The sequence below is a fragment of the Solea senegalensis genome, linkage group LG19 (assembly GCF_019176455.1).
Source record: "Solea senegalensis isolate Sse05_10M linkage group LG19, IFAPA_SoseM_1, whole genome shotgun sequence".
Taxonomy (NCBI): Eukaryota; Metazoa; Chordata; class Actinopteri; order Pleuronectiformes; family Soleidae; genus Solea; species Solea senegalensis.
The window spans coordinates 18,261,076-18,286,616 of record NC_058038.1 but is presented as its reverse complement, the minus strand read 5'-3'; the positions used below and the strand labels follow the sequence as shown (position 1 = coordinate 18,286,616).

The window sequence follows — 25,541 nt, the reverse complement described above, 5'->3', positions numbered from 1 at the left end:
TCTTCCCTCTGGCAGGCGTTACAGAACACTGTACACCAAAACTGCTAGACACAAGAACAGTTTCTTCCCCCAGGCCGTCACATTACTGAACACTTGACCAGTTTATTTGTTTATTTATCTATTCACTATCTGCACTTTATCGTTTATGTATATATATATATATATATTTAAAAATAAACTGGACCTCTGGTCACCTTTTTTATTCACTCTTGTCAAATGTATGTTAAGTTATGTTGATGTCTATGTTTCATGTACAGCGTGTGTTTGAAAAACCGGAATCGAATTCCTTGTATGTGTTACATACTTGGCCAATAAAGCTGATTCTGATTCTGATTCTGATTCTGGTTAAGGTTACACAAGATAACACATTAGAATTCAGCGCATTGTCCTACGAAGAACTTAACTTTGTTTTTTACAGCCATTCACTCTCACTCTCAATTTTACAGTGTCCAATTTGCCTAATCCTTTGTTTTTTTCTCCCACCGTCTCGCCATGTCCCTGAGGCGAGACCTGGAGCGTAAATCCCCAGCAGCAGCAGCAGGAGTCTGGTACGTCTCCTAAATGATATTGGAAGACCATTTGCATTCACAGCTGCAGCTACGGACTGCAGTGTTTGCAGTGGCAGGAGCACAGCTGGTTCACAGTGAAGAGAGCTGACCACGGGTCCTGTGAGGTAGCACAGATGAGGTGATGCAGGGGGGAGAGATCATTTATAACAATTAACAGACAGCGGGTGACGCTCCAGAGACGTAAGAAAAGAAGAAAAAAACCTACAAGAGTTTTTCTATCATGCATATTCAAATACCAAGTTACTAAGTCCACTTTATGGTGCATATTCTGCCATTAATCACTTTAAGCAACGTTTGACTTTTATTTAAACTTTAAAATTTAAGCAATTATGTGAAGTCATACATATTTGAGATAAAAAAGTATAATGACTGCTCATAAAAGTGAATCCTTTAAAGGGCATTTCCCTGTGGCCTGCAGGCAGATCTGCACTTACATGTTAAACCCTACAGGTTGTTGTTATTATAGGCTTAATATTCAAGACCTACATCCTATGAGGGTTTTGAGAGGTGCAATCAGGAGCAATGCAACAAGACTTAAACTATTCATGTTCCTCCCTGGGATTTCTCTGACTGGCCCCTTTCACTTTGCTCTACTGCCTGGAAATTGCTGGTTTTCACTGACTGAGACACCCACAGGGAATGTGAGCACGGTGCAGCTCCGGCATATAAAAACGGCACGCTGCAGTCAGAGCAGAAGAGGACATGCTTGTGCAATGTAATGGGGAGGCTGCCTGCTCCAAGACATGAGTTTCTATGCAGTCTGTCTCACACAACGAGGAAACAGTTCCGTTTCAAAATAACCCAAAACCGTCTCTCACTCTGGAACAAGATCAAGGGACGTCAAGAATTTTATCACAGCTCCAGCTATGAGTTACTGTCCCAGTCAAAGCGGTCCTGAACATCTCCATGGAGTTCTTATTCCAAAGGTAGGTGAATTATATTTTTAATTTGATTTAAAGGAAAATATGTGCCTCCAGGCTGCCACTCAAAGCCTTTACATTTTCTCTCATATGCTCATAACTGTACAAGGTAAAAGATAACTATGTTTTTTTTTTAATGTAGTTTTTAAAGCATTAACATATTTTCACAGCAGGGAAGTAATCATGTCAACAACAGTTGTTGTCATTGAGATGAGAGAAATGCTCCTTTCATACAGGCTTATAGAGATAATGCTCAGCGTACATGTGTCATCATCACACATCATTTATCTTCATTACTTATTTAGTGAGATTCTATCAGGCTTTTAACAGCATTTTAAAGTCTTCTATGGAAACACAGCATTATATGTAAACAAACAAACATCAGTATGTGTGTGTGGGGGTAAAAATAGAAATGAACATTAAAGAATAAACTATTAAATATGTATGAATAAAGAAGAGTAAAGTTTAAAGACGTTATGTCTTACTTTGTATTTACTTAGGTCCTTTAATTGTTTTCCTTTTGATTGAGGTGAAACCTTTTAAAGGTATTGATATGTACAGTGTTTTCTTTATACATCACTGTTAAATGTTTAGAAAGTGCATTCGGAAAACACGTACAAAAATTCAAATGTGCCTTTAGTATCGGCTGCAGCAGTGCACGTGGCAAATAAAAGATCTTTCGTCAATCTTACCTAACAACAGTCAGCTACATGACACATCATATCAGCTTACTCTTTTAAAGCATTCTGGCTTTCCACTAATGGTGATCAACAAGTCTCGTCTGGTGCAGCACATGCAGATTTATTGTGTGTAAACACTGTCTGCGTTTACTCGTGCTCTGCACCTTTGCATGTGACCTCCTGTCATCCACTCTGCGTTGTATGGATCTAATGATTTAATGCAGCAAACGGCGTCTCTGCACAGTAGGTGCACGTTCTTGAGGAATGCCGCCGCAGCACTCGCTGTCAACAGAAACTGCCGGGACTTGTCCGGGCTGCCCCCCGATGCCTCTGCGCGGGGAGCAAACTGAGGCCTTAACCTCGGAGAGAGCTGACAGCTAATTAGTTGTGTTTTAAAGATGAGTCAAATTGTCCTGAGGAGCTTTGCCCTCAGTTCTCCCTCGATGCACTGTCAATGTAATATTTGAAAACCTGTTGAGGACTGCAGAGAGATTAGTGGAGTGAAGGAAGAGTTGAAAACGGGGACAGGATTAAACGTTTTTCTTTTGGCAGAAATCTCACTGACAGTTCACTTTATACATGCTCACCTCCTGTTACTGACATGTGCTTTTTACTCTTAATCTGGGCTGGTGTGAAATAATTACAGCTAATATCCTTCATTGCGCAGAGCTGCCAGTCATTTAGTGGCACTAATAATATATTAATGGCTGTTCCAAAGGTACAAATTGGGGTTCATGAACAGTCAAATTGTACCGGATCAAACATGTCCTGACTCTGAGGGCGGGGTGTTAGAGAATGAATGAAGCTCGAGGGTCTCATTTTTTATTCACCTCCCCATTAAATCTGTCACATGCAACTTTTAAACGTATAAACAAATGTCACGTTCATTATCAAATGGGTTTTCATCTCCACATGACTCTCTTTGTGTTTCTTAGTATAACGGTGTTAATCTGTGAACCCTTATGGACTATGATGAGTTTGGGACTTTGTTCACTGATTTTGTTGAATGAATAAATAAATTTGTGAGCAATAAATAATACATTTGTCTTCATCCGATTACAAAATAGCCAGGGTCAAATCGATTCTGCCGAGACATAACCTTGAAAAACTCGCGCATGCCTTCAAGTCGACTGGATTACTCTGTCACGCTTTTTATGTTGGGGATAGCCAGGTTTCCATCACTCGCCTTCAGCCTTGTTCAGAATGCTGCTGCACGCCTTTTGACAAGAACTCACAGATATGAAAATGCTGTATCTCTCCCATACTGGTTTCCCTCCGCTGGCTCTCAATTTGAAGTGACTATTGTTTGTGTACAAGTGTTTAAATGGCCTCGCTCCACCCTTCACGGTCGCTAAGATCAGCTGATCAGCTGCTCATGGTCGTCCCCAAAGTGAGGGCTGCAGCTCAGGGCTGATTAGACATTAGACAGGCCGCTTCTGTTTATAAGCCTCTCTTAAAACGCTTCTCTTCAGCAGTTTTTAAACGTTTGCTTTATTACTGTACAGCACTTGCGTCAACAAAGTTGTTTTTCAATGTGCTTTATTGGATTGGATTACCTGAACTTATTTGTCTTGTAATGCCAACATCAGGGTTGGTCGTTCCTTTTATGCCTTTTTTTTTTTAATGTTGCTCACAGCTGGCCGATTGCTTTGTTACCCACTTACTTTTAATTTATGGAAAGTGGCCATAAAGTGCTTTACTTGGCCGGTAGAAGGCCCTCACACTGTTGATCTCACAGTGGGACAGCACTCACTGATTTACCATGAACACTTCTCAAAGACTGAGTGTCAGTGAGGTGAACACAAAAAGTTTCAGACATGAATTCTGTAGTGGTGAAAGCCACTGAATAGTCGTTAGCTGTAGGCAGGTTCCAATTGACTTGACTCGTATGTACTGTCGTCATGAAGGTGAGAGAGAGTTGTGTGAAGGGTTTGCACATTTATTTCCACTTGCCGTACATCCAAGATACATTTCTATGCACATGTATCCAAGCTTCTCTAGGATCAACAACACAGAAAAACAGTATTCCCTTGATGTTACAGGTTGTGAATGACGATCTATAGATTCCAACAGTAAGACAACGCAACCCAATGTCACGTAGTGACCTGGCGGTCAAGAAACCTTATTATACCAAACTTAAAGATATCATAGTTTCTATGGTAGCTTTTATACGAAGAACAAAATAACATCAGAAGGGCCACAAACCCACGTTCCAGTGCTTGCGAGAATATTTAATCAAGGCTTAAGGCCAACAGTCAGCTTCTTCAGTCAACTGTTCATAAATGACATTGTAACAAGTGATCTTGCACCAACCACCTGACCTAACCCTAAATTAAAACTAACTCTGGCTCCAACAAATTCTATTGTGCAAAAAACCCGGCCCTTTTGATCAACACTTCTTATCCTCGCTCACCCTTGCGCTGCTGGTGTATACACAAAAACACTCCCTCAGGCAGGTTTTGCTTGACACAGACTGTTTCCAGATCAAGGATGCAGCATAATGTGACCTTGTTTCTGTTCATAAAGACCAAACAGAGGCAGGAAAATATCAACAAAAATCACCAAAAGTTACGCACTGCAGCTTTAACGTACATGACAGTCATTTCTTTCAGTCCTCGTGTTGATCTGATCCATTCTTATTTCCCTCTCAGTATCTTCTCAGCCAGAGGAACCACATCAGGCCCAGAGCCCCGCAGTGATGCTGGCGATGCAACACTACAACTCCTCGGGTCTCATTGCCTCCTTTCCTCTCTCTAACCACACCGCCATGGTGCAGGAGCCAGAGGTGGAGGCCGTAGCACCGAATGCCACCCTTCCACCGAGCAACCCCACAGCTGCGGGCCTCACCATGACTCTGGGCATCCTGTTCAATGTGGTGGCCCTTGTCATTCTTGCCAAGGCGTACAACCGCTTCCGTCGCCGGTCAAAGGCCACGTTTCTGCTCTTTGCCAGCTCCCTGGTGGCTACAGATCTGGCAGGACATGTTATTCCTGGAGCCCTTGTGCTGAGAATTTACTCTGCAGGTGCTGGGAAGACTCTCGAAGCTGCCTCCAGCGCCAGAAGTGATCCCGACGCCTCGTGTCTGTTTCTGGGGGGTTGCATGGTGTTCTTTGGCCTGTGTCCACTTTTCCTGGGTTGTGCCATGGCTGCCGAGCGCTGCCTCGGTGTCACTAGACCTTTGCTTCATGCGCGTCTGGTGACCACAGCGCGGACAAAAATCGCACTGGCCCTCATTTGGCTGCTGGCTCTGGGTGTGGCCCTCCTGCCCTTCTTCAGCCTGGGTGCCTACACCTATCAGTACCCATGGACGTGGTGCTTTATCAGAGTGATGGAGGACACTAAAGCAACAGATCTGGCGTTTGTGATGCTGTTCTCCGGGCTGGCCTTGAGCTCTCTGGCCATGGCCTTTGTGTGTAACACCATCAGTGGGTTCACGCTGGTGAAAGCCCGGCTAAAGAAAAGGTCCTGCTCCCAGCGCCGCTCAGCCAGGTCTCATGACACAGAGATGGTGGTGCAGCTGGTCGGCATCATGGTCACCTCCTGCATCTGCTGGAGCCCTCTGCTGGTGAGATTGGTGAAAGTAATTCATCAGACATTTGACCAAGTTTTTAATATCTTTAAAAACTTTGACATATTAAACCTGTGTTTGCTTTTGTTCCGTGAGTAAAATGTGTCATATTTTATGAAGTAACAAACAACTTTGAGTGCCAAATTTATGATTTATTTTTTCTAAACGTGGACCGATGTGTCAGCATGTACCATCATAAATAGTATACTGTTATTAAGGACACATTAAATTCATTCCATTAAAAAGCATGACGTAAAAAAAAGACGATGTTAATCGCTGAAACTGTCAGTATGGCCCTGGAATGCAGCACTGAGCTTTCTTCAAATGAGACGGATGTTCTTCATGTTTGTGCAGGTTTTATTTGGCTGCAGTTGCTGCTCATTGGTGACACATGACGCCATTTGTTGCAGGTTAAGAAGATAAAGTGGGCTCATGGCTGTAGTTAATTACCAGATGACTGACAGCTGATTAGCGCTCTAAGATTATTTTATTGATTGAGTGATTTGCACACTTTCAGACACTCAAGTGCAACTGACTAGATAGATAGATAGATAGATAGATAGATAGATAGATAGATAGATAGATAGATAGATAGATAAATAGATACTGCACAATTTTTTTTAATCTCATGTTAATCTAGAGATACTTGGATGAACTAATGCAATAAAGAGTTTCCTTTCCTTTTTTTAAAGATCTTTGGATTGATGTCAGCAGCACGCTCGTACAGTGGCTCTCTGAGCGGTGACCGGGACACGTACAGGGGGCTAATGGTGACAGGGGTCAGGATGGCAACCTGTAACCAGATCCTGGATCCTTGGGTCTACATCCTGCTGCGGCGTGCCATCCTCAGGAAGATCTACCGCATCACGAAAAAGCAGGCCAGTTTCAAGGGAAGCACTTTCCGCTCCACCCGCTGGGATGTCAACTCCTTTCAAAACTCAGAGAAAACCAGTGTTAATAATAAGGTTTAACCGAGGACATAAAGGGGAAATGGCATTTGTCTCCTTTTACGGGATGCTCCAGAAGGATCAGAACTGAACCTGGCAGTGTTTCATCCTGGTCAAAGTTCAGCCTCCTGCATGAGAGGAGATTACTTTAGAGGCGTGATAGAGCGAGGCCACCTTTGGTTGGCACAGGATCCAAGTTTGAAAGATGACTGACCAGCTCATAATAACCTTTGAGGTTGTTGAACGAATGAATCAGTGATACACTGCAAAGGGAAACAACCTTATAAACTGTTAAAGGTGTACATCAAAATGCACATGTTTGCATGGCAGTCTGCCCTCTATGAGAGCAGCTGTAAATATAATGTTTTTTGTGTGCAGGAGAATTACATAATCAGCAAAAGTGAAGACTGCATAGTCCTAAAGCAAACATCTCAAGTCAAACATTTGTCCATAAATATGCTGTTTGATCAATTATAAAAGTCAATGACTTGTGTAAATGCTCACATAAGAGAGCAAATGAAAAAGCTGTGCTTTTACCTCAGCTTAAAGATGTGAAAAACACTGTGTGTGTGTGTGGTGTGTGGTGTGGGTGTGTAACCATGCGATATAAATGTGAATGTGTGTATCTTTGTTGTGTGTCTCTGAATGTATCTACAGTATTTCTCCCTGAATGTCTGGGGACTGAAGTGAAACTATATGTGTTACAAAAGCTAATTAAAAAAAGATGAATGTAATATTACATATTAAATGTCTGTATGTTACTGTTTCACCTCATTCTGGTTGATATATCAATATTTTTTTTACATCTGTGTCAGAATAAAGCAATGTTTCCTTAGTAAAGTCGAGAAAAAAGTTAAAACAGGGTGACACACAAGTTCACACACACACACATACATATAAACATATATATATACACACACATACTGTATATATATCTGGGTGAAATTAGCTTATTTGCTAGCTTGTAAAGATGAGATAAAACCCATATGATAATAAATTGGTATAATATAAATATAACTAGAGCTGCAACTAACGATTATTTTCATAATCGATTAATCGAGAATTTGTTTGGTCCATAAAATGTCAGAAAATGTTGAAAAATATCTTGTCCACAAACCAACACTTTTCAGCTTTAATGATTTATTCGTCAAATGAAGAAAAGAAACCAGAAAAAATTCACAATATCTGTCTCTCTGAAGTAAACAAAAATGTCAGTGAAAAGTTGAAAGTGCAGGATTTCTCTATTCATTCAAGTACATAAAGTCTTGGTATTGAACATTGATGGAGCATCTCTTAATGTCGCTTTCTCCACCATTATCCCGCTGCAAACTCCCTCATTCATTTGAGCAGCTCCACCACGAGGAGACATCAGTTAGCAATCCACGGCAAGTGCAACTGCCAGGGACTGTTTACCTTACCTTTTAATTAAAATAGCAATATTTGCCATTTCATATCAATTATCGTATTGCACGAGGAAACACAACAATATATCATCAAAACAGTATTTTCACCAACCCTTAGAATCCCACACTGGCCACTTTATTAGGTAGTACATATAAAACCTAATGAAGTGACCAAGATTTTCAATTCTATCACTATTGTGGTAAAAAATTAGTATAATAAGTATAAAAATAGTATCCAAAGCTAACCTGCAATAATCCCACAGTAAAACTCAACACTTGAAGGGCATAAGAACATCCGGACACATGATGACGCGTCCAACAGAGTAATGTGACTGTTATTAATTGCTTTGAACAGCATGCAGGCCTCAAAACACTGAGGGCAGCTGTTGCGGGTAGACCAACCCCACCACCTGAAGCCACGCCCCTGGTTCAGTACCCTCCGAAATTCTAGCCAATTGGAGAAGAGTCACATGCAACTTCCATCCAATCACCATCATCGTTTTTAGCTCGTGGGGGCTTGGACAGAATCTTCCATTTGCACTCCCTGCTACTGAGACCAGGAGATACCGAATGAGACGTCCTTCCGCTGTTGTGAAGACACACACGGTACGTAATAAATGTGTTCACAATGACACTCCTCCTTGTGCACACCGTCGCACACAACACAAAACACATTAGTAGTTATCGCTTGCTTTTTGTGTGACTGTATGTGTGCGGTAAAAACATATATGTTCGGCTTTGTTTGGCTAAGCTAACCTGCTAAGCGCTAACTGGCTAAACATTCAATGGGGTCTCGGTCTCGTCTTCTCGACCATTTTGGTTTGTGGTGGACAACAGGGATATCTTTTAATTGTAACTCTTCTGTTGGCTGATTTATCAACGCGTCAAATATTTCTGCTGTTTGTTGTAAGGTGTACGTCAGTGATGGGCAATGAGTATTGTTAAGAGGGTTGTTTGCTAGCTGCCGTCTCTTGTCAAGTCCTGCACTGAAATAAAATGGCGTCTATTTTTTTTAAATGGTCCTGATGGAGCTGTGGGCTTAGGGTCCAAAATATCTTTTATTCACAATTCTCTCTCCCACCCTTAAAGAAGAGTTTAGTGTCACTTTAATTTTAGCAGGTGAACATGTTTGCAGCTTGCTGTTTTGGAGCAGCTCCCAAGCGCCACTAACGCTTTGACTAATAAATTAAGTGTGATTGTCATGCTCGTTACATGCTGCTTATTTGTTTTGACCTTAGCTGGTTTAAATGCTCTTCTCTAGAAAAAAGATAGCACTGTAGGCTATGCGTGTTTCGACAACGCCCCTGAAATATTTTGTTATAGATGCTCAATGATCACTCTTTGATCAGCTGAGGCGACAGAGACGCATTGTCAATCATAGGGATGAGAAAAACAAAGGAGAGCGTTGCACTGGGTAATGTGTAAGAGCAATTTTTTGTTTAGAGAAAGTCCATAAAGTGTAAGTGGACGATCAAAAGAAAGAAATCTGAAGCACTCCAGTAGAGAGAAAAAAAATCCTTTATTTACTCAAAAATGATTAAACCAATAACAGACAAATACATTCTTTTATGGGGTGGGTCAAAATATCGATTTGGTGATATATCGTCATCCTTCCTGATCTAATATGATAATCAGTGGGGATATTTTAGTCAACAAATTCAAGGTAGAGTTGGAGATCCTGGAAAAAAACATGCAAACTACATTTTAAACCACAATTCCAAGACCTTTTCTTCCCTCCGAAGCTACGCCTCCAGAGCATGGGAACATGCAGTGCTTGATCGCAAAGAACGGATTGCTATACTTGTTCAAATGACAATGTGATGCTGAAAGACAACAAATATTCTCAAACAACCACAAAGACATAAAGTTATCCTACTTGCGCAGTCGAAAGAGGGTCACCATGGCATCACTTTGCAGCCCTTTCAGTAGCTTTCCCAAAAAATGTCTTTTCTTTGTGATCGACACCTGTTGTTGGCACCTTTTCTGTTATAACACTGCTGCAACTATTTAGCAAGCTAGCATAAGCTCTGGTGTTGTCTTCTGAGCATGTGCAATTAGTGCAGATGGCAATTTGATTGATGCATCACAATCCCCTTAATTCGTTTGGGCCGATCAATATGATTGGGTGGTGTGTTTTACAGGTCTGTCTGTTCCACGGGTGACTGACATTTTAACTTTTGTGACAATACATTCATTAATTGGTTACAATCGGGGTGTGAAGAGGATTTTAAGCAATACAGTAAAAAATGCTCCAGAAATTGATCTGCCGTTCTCTAAAGTAAACAGTCCCTGTCGGGTTCATTCGCTGGGCATTGCTACGCGATGCTTCCTCATGGCAGCGCAGCTCAAATGAACAAGGGGAAGCTTGGTCTTAAGTTACCTGGCTGAAGAAGAGGGAGTTTACAGCAGGATAATGGTGGAGAAAGCTACGTTAAGAGATGCTCCATCCACGTTCAATACATACAATAGACTATGCACTTGTTCTATGTTCTCTATGTTGTGAATAGAGAAATCCTACACTTAACTTTTCAAAGATATGTTGTTTCTTCAGTAAGACAAATATTTTGATGTATCGGAACATGATTGTCTCGCAATATATTGATTATCACAGAATACCACGTATGCTATGGTGAGGTACCCTGCGATTCCCACCACTATTCTTAAAGTGTAAAGCTATATATATTTTAACTTTATAGTCTACATCAGTGCACACTTTGTGTTTAACCTCAAAGATAATCATGATTCAGTCAGATTTTCATGTGTTGATTCTTGTGACCTTGCTTTTGCTTTTCACTTTAACTGAGTAAATTAGACATTGTGCTTAACTTTTTAATATAAACAAATGATCGGGGGGAGAAAAACTCTGTGTATGTGTGGGAGTGATTTACCCTGTTTAGCATTTGTGGCCACAGAAACTACCCATTGACCAGGTTACATGTGTGCAGAATTTGCCTGTGTTTTCTCCATTTCTTTGTGCATTTAATTGGTTACACATTTTTCCCACAGTGACATTCAAGTTCTACCTTGCCATTATATTATTTTAAAGTGTGTGTCTGTTTTTTTCTCATAGGGAAGGACTGCAACGCTGTCTTCTGCAAAGAAGATTTTTTTATCACTATCACTCACAGATTAAAGCAACAATGGTAATTATTTCATTCAAACTTTGATTCCATTTTGAAGTTGCTTATATGTGTCATTGCTTTATTGTTTGGACATCAGGCAGGCTGTTGAAGCATGGGTTATGGTGTCATTTTTAGTAAATATCACTCATAATAAGACAAATAAATGTGTCACATCTAATTCTAGCTGGAATGCTGGTGCCAGTGTTTTGTCCTATTGTCTGCCCACGGCTGAAGGAACACATGCTGCAGCTTCTGCATCACAGCTCTTTTCTAAATTGGCTTGGCTGTGTGTGCATACGCTTGCCTTTTGTAATCACTGGTGTTGGAAGCTTGGTGTTACATAAGACCTTATTTAGCAGTTTTAATTAATCAGTGACAGAAAGTAAGTCTATCCGTTAAATGAAGGAGAAGCCTTATAACCTTTTGAAAATATTCCACAAAGAAGGATTAAGGCAGATGAACTGTTTTTCTGACCCTAGAACATTGTCAAATCTACAACATGGATTAAAGTTTACAACAGCAAACAACTGGAGCAATTCTACCAGGAAATTCCACAAAATAGAGAGAAAGTATTCAGAGTCAGTGCGTTTGCATCCATTTTAAAAGTCTGATTTTAGTCGGACATTTTTGGTTTTCTTAATGTCACGTAAACAAGTTAGTCCAACTAAAATCGAGCTGGTCTAAGTCGGACTAACGTACCTGGATAATGCGATTCATAGTCTACTTATTCGGACTTGGCGTTCTGCGCATGCACCACAGTTCCCTCCCCAGTCTTTTACCGGAAGTATAAGGAGACCACGTATACACTGCGTCTGCATCTTTCTTTAAACAACACAGCAACCACAAGAGCCATAATCGATCATAGCATAGATTACATATCGCGGGGAACGCAACATATTTCCACGTGATTTCAGAGAAACGGGAAAAGGAAGTTCAGTTGATGTGTCTCCCAAGTCAGCGGTTGCCGTGTTTATTGTTATTGGCAGCAGCTTCGGGTTAGTGGAAGGAGGTAACATGACGTAGGTAACACTGAGGCAATAAGGAATTGTCAAAAGGCAGGTGTCAGATTTTGTTTTGCACTATGACAAAGTAACGAACATGACATGCTTTATTTGTGATATGATATGGTGTTAAAGGTCCTTGTTAAAATTTGCCACATCAGGAAGCATCTTTGAATTTCAAACTTATTTATTGTCTTATATATTGTCTCTTTTCATCTCTAGCCTCCACCAATGCGTCATCGCTCCATGCGTGTTTTCATGAACGACGACCGCCACGTCATGGCCAAACACTCTGCCATCTACCCAACTCAGGAGGAACTGGAAGGTGTTCAGAACATGGTGTCTTGTACAGAGCGTGCCCTGAAGGCAGTCTCTGACTGGCTGGATAAGCAGGAGAAGGGAACGTCCAAATCTGACTCTGATGGCACAGAGACTGATAAGGAAAGGTAAGGAGATGTCATTTATCTTCACTTACTACATACAGTCTCTTTTTTTGATCCATTGTACATTTTGTGTTAATCTGCTGTGTCAATTTTTGGTAGTGAGCTGAAAGACCAAGCCACTCGCTCACTGCGTGGTGTCATGAGAGTAGGCCTGGTTGCCAAGGGGCTGCTACTGAAGGGGGACTTGGACCTGGAGCTGGTGCTCCTCTGTAAGGAAAAGCCTTCCATTAATCTGCTGAAGAAAGTGTCTGAAAACCTTGATTCACAGCTCAAGGTGAGAACTCAGCTCAGCTAATTCAGCTGCCAAAAGTATTTTGTTTGCTTGACCTCCCTGTCTGAGTCACCAGCCATCCGGTGCCTGTTTCACACGGCTGTTACTGTTTTTGAAATTCCTTTTGCTAAGGGGAGATGACAACATCACGCACACATTCAAGTTATTCTTTCTTAGCAAGGCATTAATTCTTGAAAGGTGCTGTCAGTGATGTCCTTAGCTTCAAAATCATTGACTCCTTAGGCCATTAACAAAGTAACATTTTCAAATTTAATTTCACTATGTCTTGTCAGCTGTCACATAAAAAGATCTGTTTATCCAAGGGCCCGAAGGAACTATCCTTAGTCCTAATGAAGAAATTTCCCCCAGAGCTGCAAGCAGCATGTCAAGGATCAGACAATCCATCAAGAATTGTGGAACCTTCTGTATAAGCCTGTAGTTAAATATACCAATAAAATACGCAGAGCAATGATTTAATGTGAAAATGGTACCACAAGTATAGTCCTGTCTGCTGCATTCAATCATCATAAGGTGCACATCTGAATGTGAATTTCTGGCCAGCAAACGTGTTGCACCTCACACCAAACAGGGAAGAACAATTAGAACATTTTCCCAGAAACCCACATTCCCGCATTCAACAAAAAAGTTTTCTATAAATTGTATCAAGTTGTTTTCAGACAGTTGTTTTTGATCCATCAAATGGACTGTAAATCAGACAAAACTTATCAATGATAAACTGTCATGCAGATTTGTCAGGTGAGCTCTTAATAACATTTGGTCTCTGACTGCATGTATTGACATGAGGAAGGAATCTGCTGCTGTATTTCTGTACAGAACAAGGCCAAACCACAGAATAATACCATAATAACAAACTTTATCGGGCATGTCTTGTTAATCTTTGATTTCTACGCTTACTCCTGCTATTGTGAAGGTTATTTTAGGCTAATGGTTTGACAGTGTGCAGTTAATTGTATGGGAAGCAAATGCGCACTCTTGTGAAGAGCAGACGCTTTTGATAGAATTATCATTTGGAAAAAACTGGTCCAAAAATGCCAACAATTGTTTGACAAATCAGCAGTGGTTGTGTTTTTTTAACTGGTCTTTGCTCTTTCTCAGCTGATTGTAGAAGACAAATATGTGGTGACCTCGGACATCCGTGAAGCCAGTATTGCCATTAAGAACACCAGTGAGCCCCCACTCACGCTTACCATTCACCTGACGTCACCTTTGGTTCGCGAGGAGATGGAGAAGGCTGCAGCTGGAGGTAAGCCTCTACCTAGGACCTCACTGGTTCAGTGGTGCCTTGCTTCCAGTAGGGAGGCCAAGCAGGCAACCAGACTAGACAGATATTGTTTATTGGGCCTTCAATGGAGCTAGGGGACAAGAAATGTACTGTCACATAATGAATCTCCGCTATGCTTATAGCTCTGTAGTCACTCTCTAGTTCCATGTAATGTAATTGTACATTTTTGATGGCCCAATATACAGTATAGGGCAGGTAGTATACTGACTGCTGAAGACATGGCTTTTCTTCCCTTTGATGATCAAGATCACCATTGAAATGAAGGCTTACTGAGAATTTAACCAAATACAAAAGAGAGAGAGAGAGACCACGTTGCTTGCATGTGTTTTATCACTGATGATGAACGGTTTGCATTGCAGCAAAAATGAGTAGCAAAACATGTGGTGAAACTGCCCTTGGTTGTGAGACCCAGCAGTGGGCTATTGACTGTCTCTGATGTTCCTTAGCAGGGAAGGCTCAGGGTTACAGATAACGACAAGGGATATTTGATTCTGTACTTCAGTGCAGCTTCTCTCAAATCAGGAATCAGCCCCTGTTGTCACTTAATAGTACTTTGTGATTGACACATGTTGATCAAAGTTTATAATACATGAAGTCTTGTTTTAACTTTACAAAAGAGTAAGATGTATTCTGTTCGGGTGATCTCAACAGTAGAGGATCTCCGTTTTAGCAAGCCTTGACCTTATCTGTAGCCCTCTGCCATCAGTGATGCCCAGTTTGGGTCTTTTGTTAAAGCCATCAGTTTTGCTGCAGTGTGGACTTGTTTTGATACTCACTTTTTGTGCATCTGATAATTTCTGCCTGTGGTTCCAATTCTGATTCTCTCTGTCAAGCCTTCTAGTTTGTCAATTTTTAGGGATGCTGGACCTTTGACCAACTGGCCGCTCTCTGTCTCGGAAGGGGCAAAGTGCAGTGTACCCAGTATAGGGGCGAAGGGGAGGGGCTCCACCTCCTTTTAGCACCAGAAAAAAAAAGCACACCTTTTTAAGTACTAAGGCATCAATTTAAGCTAAAGCAAGCCTGGATAGATAACCTCCCATTTGATACAATGCATCTTAAACATGCACATTTTTTTTTTAATATTATGGATTTAGTTAATTCTTTATATTTTTCTCTAATAATAATTTTAGTTATTACCCACTTTTCAATGCTGTAATTCTGGTGGGTTTTAAGTTTAATGCCTGTGCCATGCAAATCCATATTGAATGGGAGGTTAGGTTAAGAGTGTTAGTGGTTCTTCAATGGAGGGGTCCCCCTCCCCTTCTCCCTCCTGCCTGTGGTTTGGAAAGGCTGCCTGTGTTCCCCCTGGCCGGCTGACAGAACTCCCCTTGGTCAAACTGTACCTTGTCTTCTTATTCCACCTGCCAATAGAAACGCTTTCAGTCAACGATCCCCCGGATGTTCTGGACAGGCAGAAATGCCTAACTGCCTTGGCATCTCTCCGCCACGCTAAGTGGTTCCAGGTTTGGATCTTGTCTTTATTTGTCTCTAAAACAGGACTAGTTTTGAGTTTGGTTCTACTGTATGTTTGTCATTTATTTGGGCGTTCCATTGTGTGTTTTTTGTTCTTTTTTACTCCTTTTGAAGTGTTCTTCCTGTAGTAATATTTGATTATCTGGATGTTTGTTTCTTAGGAAACCTTTGTCATTACACTGTTGTAGAGTTGCTTTGCTCACTAAGGCAGGTTCTACTTAAAAGACACTCATTGCTGCTTTTAGTCACCAAGTTCATCAGCCTACCTCCAAGCTGCTTAACCCAATTAGCTAATAAATCTGGGACTAACTTGTGTCTAGGTGCAATATTTCTATAGTATTTGTATTCGTGTGAGTGAGTTGTTGTTTTCACATTTATGCAAGCTGCTCATAGTGCACTTTTTGCTTCCACATTTTGTAGTTTTAAAGACAAAATTTGTTTAATTTATAGTGAACCATGTTGCCGTGGCCTGTGTCATCTTTGGCTTTCACACTCTTAACAATCCTGTGCTCCATCTTTGCAGCTTGTTTTTGTAGAGTATGTGGCCTCAACCTTTCCTGCTCTCAGGCTGTTCTGTACCCATGTTCCACAAAATCAGAAATATTGCACCTTGAGTCATAGTTTTTGATGTTATTTAAAATGCCCCTGACTTAACAACCATTTCCCCTTTCAGTGACAACGCTCATCAGTGCATCCTTTCTTGAGTAGTTCACTTGGTTTTCATGTAAAAACTGTTTGAGGTGATTTTATTGATTCCTCTTCACTTGATCTTTAATAGCATCTTTTTTTCACAAATGTTGATAACTTCTCCATGAATCGTCTTTGTAGCTATAACTGTTAATGGTTATAAGTAGGGTATAAAAGTAATCAACATAAACATTATTTTATGATTCAATATGTCTGAATATTTCCATAATGACAAAGCTAATTGGTCAAATGGTCTATGTGGCTTCATTATTATTTGTTTCATTTACTTGGATGTTTATCTTGCTTTATTCCCCACATGGTCTTATTCTATGACTCAGGCTCCTTGTCCCCCTCATGCCCCTACCACCCCCTTCCCTGCTTGTGTCCTCAGGCCAGAGCAAATGGACTCCGCTCCTGTGTCATTGTCATCCGGATACTAAGAGACCTGTGTGTCCGTGTCCCTACTTGGGCCCCGCTTCGTGGTTGGGTGAGTCTAAACCACCCAGTACAGCCTGCATAGAATGGACATTAGTAATTGTTTAGCGGTTGATAAAATGTACAATCTAAAGTTGGCATCAACAAGTTTGTGCTCTGTAGTGTGGGCCTTCCCCAAGGCTGGGGATGGATTTATTGATTTTTAGGGTCCGATCGCACAAGGTGCAGATTATTGCAGTTATTGTTTTTTGGATTTGTTCAAATTCAGAAGACAAAAACTTCTAAACTTAAGGTTAAATGGCATCTAAAAGAGACTCCATTTAAGAGGTTTTTCCACCACTGCATGCTGCATCGTTTTTGTTGAACAGTTAAAATATTACTGTCTTCTTTGAGAAGATTTTGTTTTGTAATCCACATTTATTTGAGGAAATAAATAATTTGTTAAGCTTTAATACAAATTAATCAATGAAAAGTCAATGATTGATTGTAAATTGTCATAATGATTGGTTAAGAAAATGTCTTTAAATGCCCATCTGTAGCCTCAAAATCCTTTTGAAGCTCTTTTGTGGCAGTTGTATTTGTAAAATTCCCTTCCCAAATCATAAAGCCCTTTTTTTATTATTATTAACCTTCATGTATGTTTTTGATCAAGTCTGCCCAGATATAAAGAAGCACGGCTCCACCTTGGCTGTTTAATGGCACAGATACCATCTAACGCAGTGACCTAGAAATCCCTCCGTGTTAGTAGCCAAGCTTAAAAATAGCACCCTTAAACAAAATCTCCCTCTCTCCCCTGCTGCGTAGCCCCTGGAGCTGATCTGTGAGAAAGCCATTGGTACAGGGAACCGGCCCATGGGGGCGGGAGAAGCTCTGCGGAGAGTTTTAGAGTGTCTGGCTTCAGGGATCCTCATGGCAGGTATGTATTTGGAATCTCTCCTCGAAAGTATATTTGATTTATTTAAAACTAATTGAATTTGAAATATGCAGCCACATTGTAAAGGATAATTTAAAACTTAGATTATGTGTTGTAGATAGTGCAGGAATCTCTGATCCATGCGAGAAGGAGCCTACAGATGCTGTTGGTCACTTGGACCACCAGCAGAGAGAAGATATCACAGCAAGTGCACAAGTGAGTAAGACACATTGAAATGTGTTTATCTGCTACATCAGTAAATGTGAGGTTCACACTGTTTGTCATATGTTCAGCATGCCTTAAGGCTGTCAGCCTTCGGACAGCTTCACAAAGTGCTTGGAATGGATCCCCTTCCCTCTAAAATGCCCAAGAAACCTCCTAGGAAGACTCCCATTGATTATACTGGTAAGTAATCAGTGATAGTTATCATTTGTTATCAAGGGTGTTGAGGAAATTTGAGGAAAATTTGAGGAAATTTCCCTCTGGCTCAATTTTTTGTGTCTGTTTCAGTGCAAATCCCGCCCAGCACAGCATATGCCCCACCAATGAAAAGGCCCATTGAGGAAGAAGAGGGAACAGATGACAAGAGTCCAAATAAGAAGAAGAAAAAACTGCAGAAGAAAAGTAAGTGCCCTTGTCATTATTTCACTGACCAGTGTGTAGAATAAAGCGACATCTGCAGGCGAAGTTGCATATGGCAACCAAATGAATACCTTTTACTTCTCCTACCTCCCCACCCAAATTGTGTATGAGGCAAGTGTGTTTGGCCTTAAGGTAGCCTATAAATGATATTTATTTAAATAATAATATAAATATTGTATTTAATTTCTGCTGATGTGTCCCACTGAATCCGACTCCCTGGATCTTTAAAATACGATCACAATTATCAGTCGGACACGTCACTTTTTCATAGTACCTTTTTTCAATAATTTAATAAACTGATTGAACAAGATACTGATTATTGATAATAAAGATATTGCAATTAATTTCTCCAGGTCTCCATAATTTTTTTTACTGATGCAGTGCCTCAATTAAAGCCTTCATTCTGTCCTTTCCACCAGCTCCAGAGGACAAGGCTGAGCCTCCCCAGTCTATGAATGCTCTGATGAGGCTCAATCAGCTGAAGCCCGGTCTCCAGTACAAACTTGTATGTCAGACTGGTCCAGTTCATGTTCCGGTCTTCACGATGTCTGTCGAAGTAGATGGAAAGTCCTTTGTGGCTTCTGGTCCGTCCAAACGCACTGCCAAGCTCCATGTAGCTGTAAAGGTGAGCACCTTTAGCATTAATTGCCTGTCCAGTTCCTATTTTAGTTATTTTTCAAACTTTCCTTGCAATTGAATCGGCTTTGAATCTGTGTGCATCATTTCAGGTCTTGCAGGACATGGGTCTGCCCACAGGAGTTGAAGTAAAGACTGAACCAATAAAAGTAGAGGAGACTGAAGTACCTGCCACCATTGAGGATGTGAAGCCAGTGATAACACCCTTTGAAATGAGCACAACTGCACCAGCAGCAGACAGTGCGGACACCACTAATTCTGCAGAGGTACAAAACGATTCCCTTCCGAAAAACAAAACAATAATGTGATTTTTCCTTTAAATTTGAAAACCACCTCCCTTTCCTCTTAGACTGCCCGTCAGCAGGGACCAATCCTTACTAAAAATGGCAAGAATCCCGTCATGGAGCTCAACGAGAAGCGCCGTGGCCTCAAGTATGAGTTGATCTCAGAGACTGGCGGCAGCCACGACAAGCGCTTTGTCATGGAGGTGGAGATTGATGGTCAGAAGTTCCAGGGGACAGGGTCCAACAAAAAGGTGGCTAAGGCCTATGCTGCACTGGCTGCTTTGGAGCAACTATTCCCTGAAGGTGTTGTGGCTGAGGCTGCTAAAAAGAAAAAGGGACCACCCATGGTAAGTCCCGGTGAAACTTAACAGCAGGTTTTATCTGTTTGTTTGTTTGTGTGTGTGTGTTTGTTCTGGTACAAATTCCTTTTTTGTTTTTTTATTAAATAAAAATGTCCAAGAATCATTATTAGGGGTTTGCCACGCTCTTTGGATAGATATTTAGATGCATGAGATGGTGAAGGATGGAATGGAACATAAGAATATACCAAATCTATAATTTAGTTCACATTTTTGTTTGACTAAAGATTTCAGCACTGCAATTTGATTGCTCTGTTGTACTGTATATGTAGGCTACCATTAAAACTAATGGTAGCCCATTATACTAATTCAGGGCCACTGGGCAGAGTGTTTGCTAATGACTCACTGTATCAGTTACTGTTGAGAATGTAGGTAATTTATTTTCATTTTGTATTCCTCACAATGAATATCTGTTCGGCAACAATCACCAACTTTGTAAGTCGCTTTGGATAAAAGCGTCTGCTAAATGACATGTAATGTAATGTAATGTAATGTAACTTTGTAGCATAGTAAGATATATATTAAGAATAAATACATAGTAAGAATAAATAAAAGCCAACATTGCACCAATTAAAGTACTAGTTTAAAAATAATACATTTAAAATACTAGGATAAAATGGCCCTATGCCAGTAAATAAGTGAGTAGTAGTAATCGTGTAGTTGATTGATCCATAAATGTCCGAAAATTTTGATAAATGTTGATCAGCATTTACCAAACTTAAAATTGATGTTCTCAAATGTCTTATGTCGACAAACCAAAATTACTCAGTTTATATGGAGCAAACAAACCAGAAAATATTATTCATGTTTAAGTGGCTGAAAAAATCAGGTAGCTTGTTTTAATTTTTTTTTTAAAAAAACCTTTGTGGTTATTTTTGTAATTGATTAATAATCGATTCATAGTTGCAGCCCTAATTGTAATTCATCAAACATGCTGAAATTACAGTACTATAGAAGAAGAGACAGGTAGACCCCCCTTCTTTGCATAATGCAAGATAAAAAAGCAACACTTTAATCAATTGTAGCTCTCACACAATCAAGTCGGTTTGGATAACACACATGAAGAAGAAGTCACTTAAAGTTGAGTCTCTGGATTTGGGAGTCCTGCACATGTGATTCAGTTTACCATTGAATGAGCTCCCCTCTTACCACAGGTGCAGACTTACCTCAATGACATGTTAATTTCCTCTTCAGCACACTCCAGGCTTTGGAATGATGGGAGCCCCTGGAGATGAAGATGTAGGTATGCCCAGAGGCAGAGGAAGAGGGCGTGGCCGCGGAAGGGGCAGGGGCTTCAATAATGGAGGAGGCTATGGCCAAGGAGGTAACAACGGTACTTAAATCATAGCAAACACATTGTTAACTGTTAAAATATTACTTAACAGGATTTAAACTGTCATAAATATACATTATATTTACTTCCTTCCAGGTGGCTTTGGAACATATGGTTATGGGAACAATGCTGGATACAGTGAGTTTTCATTTAATCTTTAATTTTCCTGATATGGCTGCGTATGTGCTCTTCTTTAGGTTTTCATTTTGCAATGTGAAAAGCCAATGAATATGTGAGTCACTGTGTCAGAATGGGATGTCTGTGTGTCCTGTGGAAGGTTGGTGTATCTGCCTAGGACTGTAAAAAAAACAAAACAAAAAAAACAAGTTGGGCTGCCCCCTGACGAAGAATTGTATTAGTTGACCATTAGTTATAGCACAACAATCCTCAGTACATTGATGATTTTAAGTATTAAAATGGCATTTTCTTGAAGGTCTGAGTCAGGATGTTGTAAAAATAACACACTTGAAACTGTTCTACTTAGATATATACAAAACCATAAAAACAACCCGTAATTTATATATCCTCGATTGTATTAACCGATACAACTACGGAAAGAGCCGCATATTAAAACCTCAAAGTATAGATTGTGAATGTATTGGAACAATTAGCAAAGAGGACCATCATACTAGCTATTACCAAGAACACAACAGTTTCTTATAAGCTTTTGAACTATTTCAAAAACCATGTCACACACTGCAACAAACGTGTGTATTTTGTTCATTTTAAACACAGTTGGTGCGCATGTGAAGACGCACATTTAGCTAAAATACTTGCATTGACCAAGTCGATGAGCTTAACAGCATTGTTAGGCATGTGCTTTCATGTTTGAAATGATGGGCACATTTCTGTCTGCAGAGTTTGCAGTTCACCTTGTTGGGGTGTTTCATCACCCTCTCACAATGAACCCACACTTAAGATTTGATGAACTGTGCTGTCAACACACCAGCTTTGTCAACTACATGACTTTTCACTTACTTCCTGTCTGCTTATAGATTTAGAATTTGACTCCATGTGTTTTTTCTCCTGCATTTAAAGGACCAATCAAATCTCACAGACTAATGTTTCTTCTGTTGTCTAATGTCGGGCCAACTATAAGGGGGCAGCCCTAGTTCTAAGAATGACTAAAACATGTTGGGATGTTCATAGTACATTTTATATTTCTCTGCTTTAAGCCACAGGATTCAATCTGTTTTTGACACCTTCCTCTTATGAGAACCTCTTTTTCGTCCTTCTGGCAGCCTGTTCTGAGGACTGGCCTACATGAGCGTGACAGGAGCAGAGAAATCTAAAAAAACAAAATAAAATAAAACCCCAACACATCAGTTTTAACATAATCTGATCAAATTATTCATTCAACTGCCACAATTACGGCAGAAAAAAAAATTAAATCTAATTTTAATTTTTTTTTTTTCCTTTCTCTGCCCTGTCTCACTCTTTAGGTGACTTTGTCTCAGACTCCTATGGCAACCACGAGTTTGCGAACATTGATCTTCCCGAGTCTTAGAAAATCATAAACAGTCTTGTAGAGAGGAATACAAAAATGGACAAAATACTCAATAATGTTACAACAACAGCATCATGAACTCCTTTCAACCACCAAGTCCACAACCCTGGGAGTAAAGTGACAACAACCTCTCCACCCCTCGTCTTTCCAGTCTACTTGTCATGCTCTGAAACCTCCAGGAGACAATGTGCTACTGCATGCATGTAGCCATAAGTCACCTTATGTTCTCTCGACTTGCTGTGGACATACCCAAAAACACCTGGACCGACCTCCCTGAACTGCAGGGCTGATTTTATTTTTATTAGATATGGTGGGGCAGGGTGTTGTTTCTGCAACATGATTAAGTGAAAGCCTGTGGGGAGCTGGACAACATACTGCCTTTTGGATCATTGTAAAGACATCATCTGCCTGGGCTTTGTCTACCATGTCCCTACTGTCACTTGGATGATAATGTTTTACATTTTTTAACATTCATTGTTTTAATGTCATTTGTATTGCATTTCTGTCACTCCCATCCATTTAGCTGATTTAGGAATTTGTCTTGCTTTTTAACAGTTGCCACATGTTTATACAAAGTTAGTAGTTTGTGTTACGTCAGCCACACTGTTGAGTCATAGCTACACTGAATGCATGGTGGTCTTTGGCAGTATGTGGTTATTGCAGTGTCCTTTGGAACATCATTAGACACTGATGAACTGAAACTGTTGACACTAGGAGTATACACAGATGAGCTGATGTTTGTGTGGTCAGGAAGACTCTTTCTTCTACCTTTTTTTATGTTCCTTTGTTTGCCTTTTTTAAATAAACCTCATCCTGCATTTCTGTCGTATTTCAGGGTCTGAATTAAATAAATCTGAGTTACTGATGAGACAATATTACCAAGTGCCAATATACAAGTATTACATGATACAATGCTTTATGTTGATGTCCATTTAAGACTCTGCCATGATGTTATTTCCCAGATTACTACAACAATGGTGGCACAAATGGAGGAGCCGGGGAATCAAGCAGCCCATCAGACGGCCCTCTAGCCAGCACAGCACCAGGATCAGCACAGGGCTCCTATGGTTCATACTACCAGAATGATGGAGGCTACACTGCCCCTTCTGCTGCCAAAGCCCCAAAAAAGAAACCCGCCATGCACAAAGGAGGCAAGGCACCCTTTCCAGGTCCTCCAGGAACAAACACTGGGCCTTCGGGAGGCTACCAGTCCACCAGCCCCATTGGCCAGGGCTCCTATAACCAATATGGCCAGAATTATGGACAGGGAAAGAAGAATTTCAACCAGAACCAGGGAGGAGCGGGTGGATATATGTACAGCACAGCCTACCCGAGCCAAGTGACGGGGGGCGCTGGAGGTAGCCAAGACTACAGTTATGAAGGTGAGTCAAGGGGATTTATAAAGCTTCCAGATAAAAATAAAATGATGTTGGGTACTTTAGATTAAAAATGTCTTAAAATAAATCATTAAAAACTGACTAGCATGTGGATACGATGCAGTAGGTGTAAGCTTAGTCAGTGTAGTAAATGTAGAAGGATTTGTTTTCCCAGCCACCTTCCTGGTTCATGTCCCACAGACAAAAGGAAGTGTAAAGGCACGAGCAGTGAATTGATTTACTGAATGAAGAGTGTCCACTTTATTTGGTGGTTTTGTTCACCTTATTCACCCATTGTCAGACTGGTTTCTACTCAAGTAATCGCATGTTAAAACTATGTTTAACAGATGTACTTTTTTAATGTCTTTTCAAACTTCTTTCTTTTTATCCATTTGCTGCCTCTTTCAGACTCTTCATGTGAAAGATATCTCTAATCATTAGTCCTGTTGTTGAGGAACGTTAATGTTCTCATCCATTCCTTGTAGGTTTCAACAACCAGTCCAATTACAACACACAGGGAGGAGGAGTTGGAGGAAGCAACAACCAGGGTTTTGGCAGCAATCACTCTCAGTACCACAACCCTACAGGCTATGGCAGAGGAGACAGCAGCATGAACTACCAGTACAGATAGACTGTATGACTCAATGTCTATGAATCATGGGCACCAACCACCCTGCAGTGTCAGACGCCTGCTCCAAAGAAAGTTGATTGACAGTTTGCTTGTGCTCTCTGCCTTTTCCACATTATCTTCGTATGTGCTTTTAAGTTTATATGTAGCACATGTTGGCACAAAATAAGATGTCAGACCTGAGTTATGGCTGAATATAGTGGTCTGTTCCAGTGGTCTGGTCTGTGCTTAGTCTTGTGTTTTTATGTTATTCTATTTTTTTTATTATTGTTATTTTATCAGTACTACCAGTCCTTATCCTCATCACTCAATATCAATGCTGATGTTACAAATTACTGACTCACTAGCTCTGGCTTTTCTTTTGTTCCTCCTGTGAGTGTTTTTTTTTTTTTTTCGTATGAAACTAGTTTTAAACTACAATCATTGTATTTTTTGTAACAATTTAATAGACCAATCAAGCTTGGTCTTTTCTTCAGTGAGATTATTTTATTTTACGTTTTAGTTTTTTTTTGTGATGTAGTTATTTTTAAACTGTTTCAGAGATTATTGGAAACTACACATACATTCTGATGTGAAATCTACATTTCTGCTCAATGTAACTTTTTGATTGGGTGGGATTTGTTCCTGTTCATATACAACAGTGTGAATTAAATGATTTTTATTTTGAAAAGAGTTCTCAAAATGTTTGTACCACTGATGATTTAATAAATCATTGGTAATTAATGGGCCATTAATGAAAGGCTTTCTATCAGATATGGTGACAATATTGCCTGCAAATAAGTCCTGGGAAATATAATTAATATTAATTTTAACTGGCACAGAACAATAAACGAATTAGACGAAAGCAAAAACTATTTTAAATAACAAGAAATAATGGAGTGAAAGACAAACAATTTATTATTTGTGATGATTGACCTTTGTTAACACTGATATTCGGGAATATAGTTGAAATTATGCTAAATATTCTCCGTAACACTGGTGTTTAATATGCATTGGTGCTGAAATAAACTGACAATGTTGTATTCACGTACTCCCCGGTGT

At 40.3% G+C, this 25,541-nt stretch overlaps 2 protein-coding genes across 5 annotated transcripts; both read left to right on the top strand.

The window, feature by feature from the left end:
* Nucleotides 1–1,278: 1,278 nt before the first annotated feature.
* ptger1b (prostaglandin E receptor 1b (subtype EP1)) lies at nucleotides 1,279–7,458 on the top strand. Its single transcript, XM_044051901.1, has 3 exons — nucleotides 1,279–1,495; nucleotides 4,821–5,734; nucleotides 6,430–7,458. Exons 2-3 carry the CDS (start codon nucleotides 4,868–4,870, stop codon nucleotides 6,706–6,708), a joined length of 1,146 nt encoding a protein of 381 aa, XP_043907836.1. The 5' UTR covers nucleotides 1,279–1,495; nucleotides 4,821–4,867; the 3' UTR covers nucleotides 6,709–7,458.
* A 1,157-nt stretch (nucleotides 7,459–8,615) lies between these two features.
* ilf3b (interleukin enhancer binding factor 3b) lies at nucleotides 8,616–25,519 on the top strand. 4 transcript variants are annotated; one of them, XM_044051897.1, is made up of 18 exons: nucleotides 8,616–8,693; nucleotides 11,158–11,230; nucleotides 12,433–12,656; nucleotides 12,753–12,927; nucleotides 14,041–14,188; nucleotides 15,599–15,690; nucleotides 16,779–16,874; nucleotides 17,627–17,738; nucleotides 17,854–17,951; nucleotides 18,029–18,140; nucleotides 18,246–18,359; nucleotides 18,797–19,002; nucleotides 19,106–19,279; nucleotides 19,363–19,644; nucleotides 20,851–20,980; nucleotides 21,086–21,127; nucleotides 23,459–23,878; nucleotides 24,358–25,519. In XM_044051897.1, exons 2-18 carry the CDS (start codon nucleotides 11,228–11,230, stop codon nucleotides 24,501–24,503), a joined length of 2,574 nt encoding a protein of 857 aa, XP_043907832.1. In that variant the 5' UTR covers nucleotides 8,616–8,693; nucleotides 11,158–11,227; the 3' UTR covers nucleotides 24,504–25,519. The 4 variants fall into 4 exon arrangements, with proteins under 4 accessions (XP_043907832.1, XP_043907831.1, XP_043907834.1 ...); XM_044051896.1 differs by having other exon boundaries at nucleotides 20,851–20,989; XM_044051899.1 differs by lacking the exons at nucleotides 23,459–23,878; nucleotides 24,358–25,519 and adding an exon at nucleotides 22,432–23,314.
* The last annotated feature ends 22 nt before the right edge of the window (nucleotides 25,520–25,541 follow it).

Bases quoted from the DNA above. Each gene is read 5' to 3' on its own strand.
- ptger1b (XM_044051901.1), top strand. From the start codon at position 4,868: ATGCTGGCGATGCAACACTACAACTCCTCGGGTCTCATTGCCTCCTTT. The intron at 5,735-6,429 runs GTGAGATTGGTG...CTTTTTTTAAAG, and splicing joins TCTGCTGGAGCCCTCTGCTG to ATCTTTGGATTGATGTCAGC.
- ilf3b (XM_044051896.1), top strand. The intron at 14,189-15,598 runs GTAAGCCTCTAC...ACCTGCCAATAG, and splicing joins GGAGAAGGCTGCAGCTGGAG to AAACGCTTTCAGTCAACGAT. The intron at 19,003-19,105 runs GTGAGCACCTTT...GCATCATTTCAG, and splicing joins AGCTCCATGTAGCTGTAAAG to GTCTTGCAGGACATGGGTCT.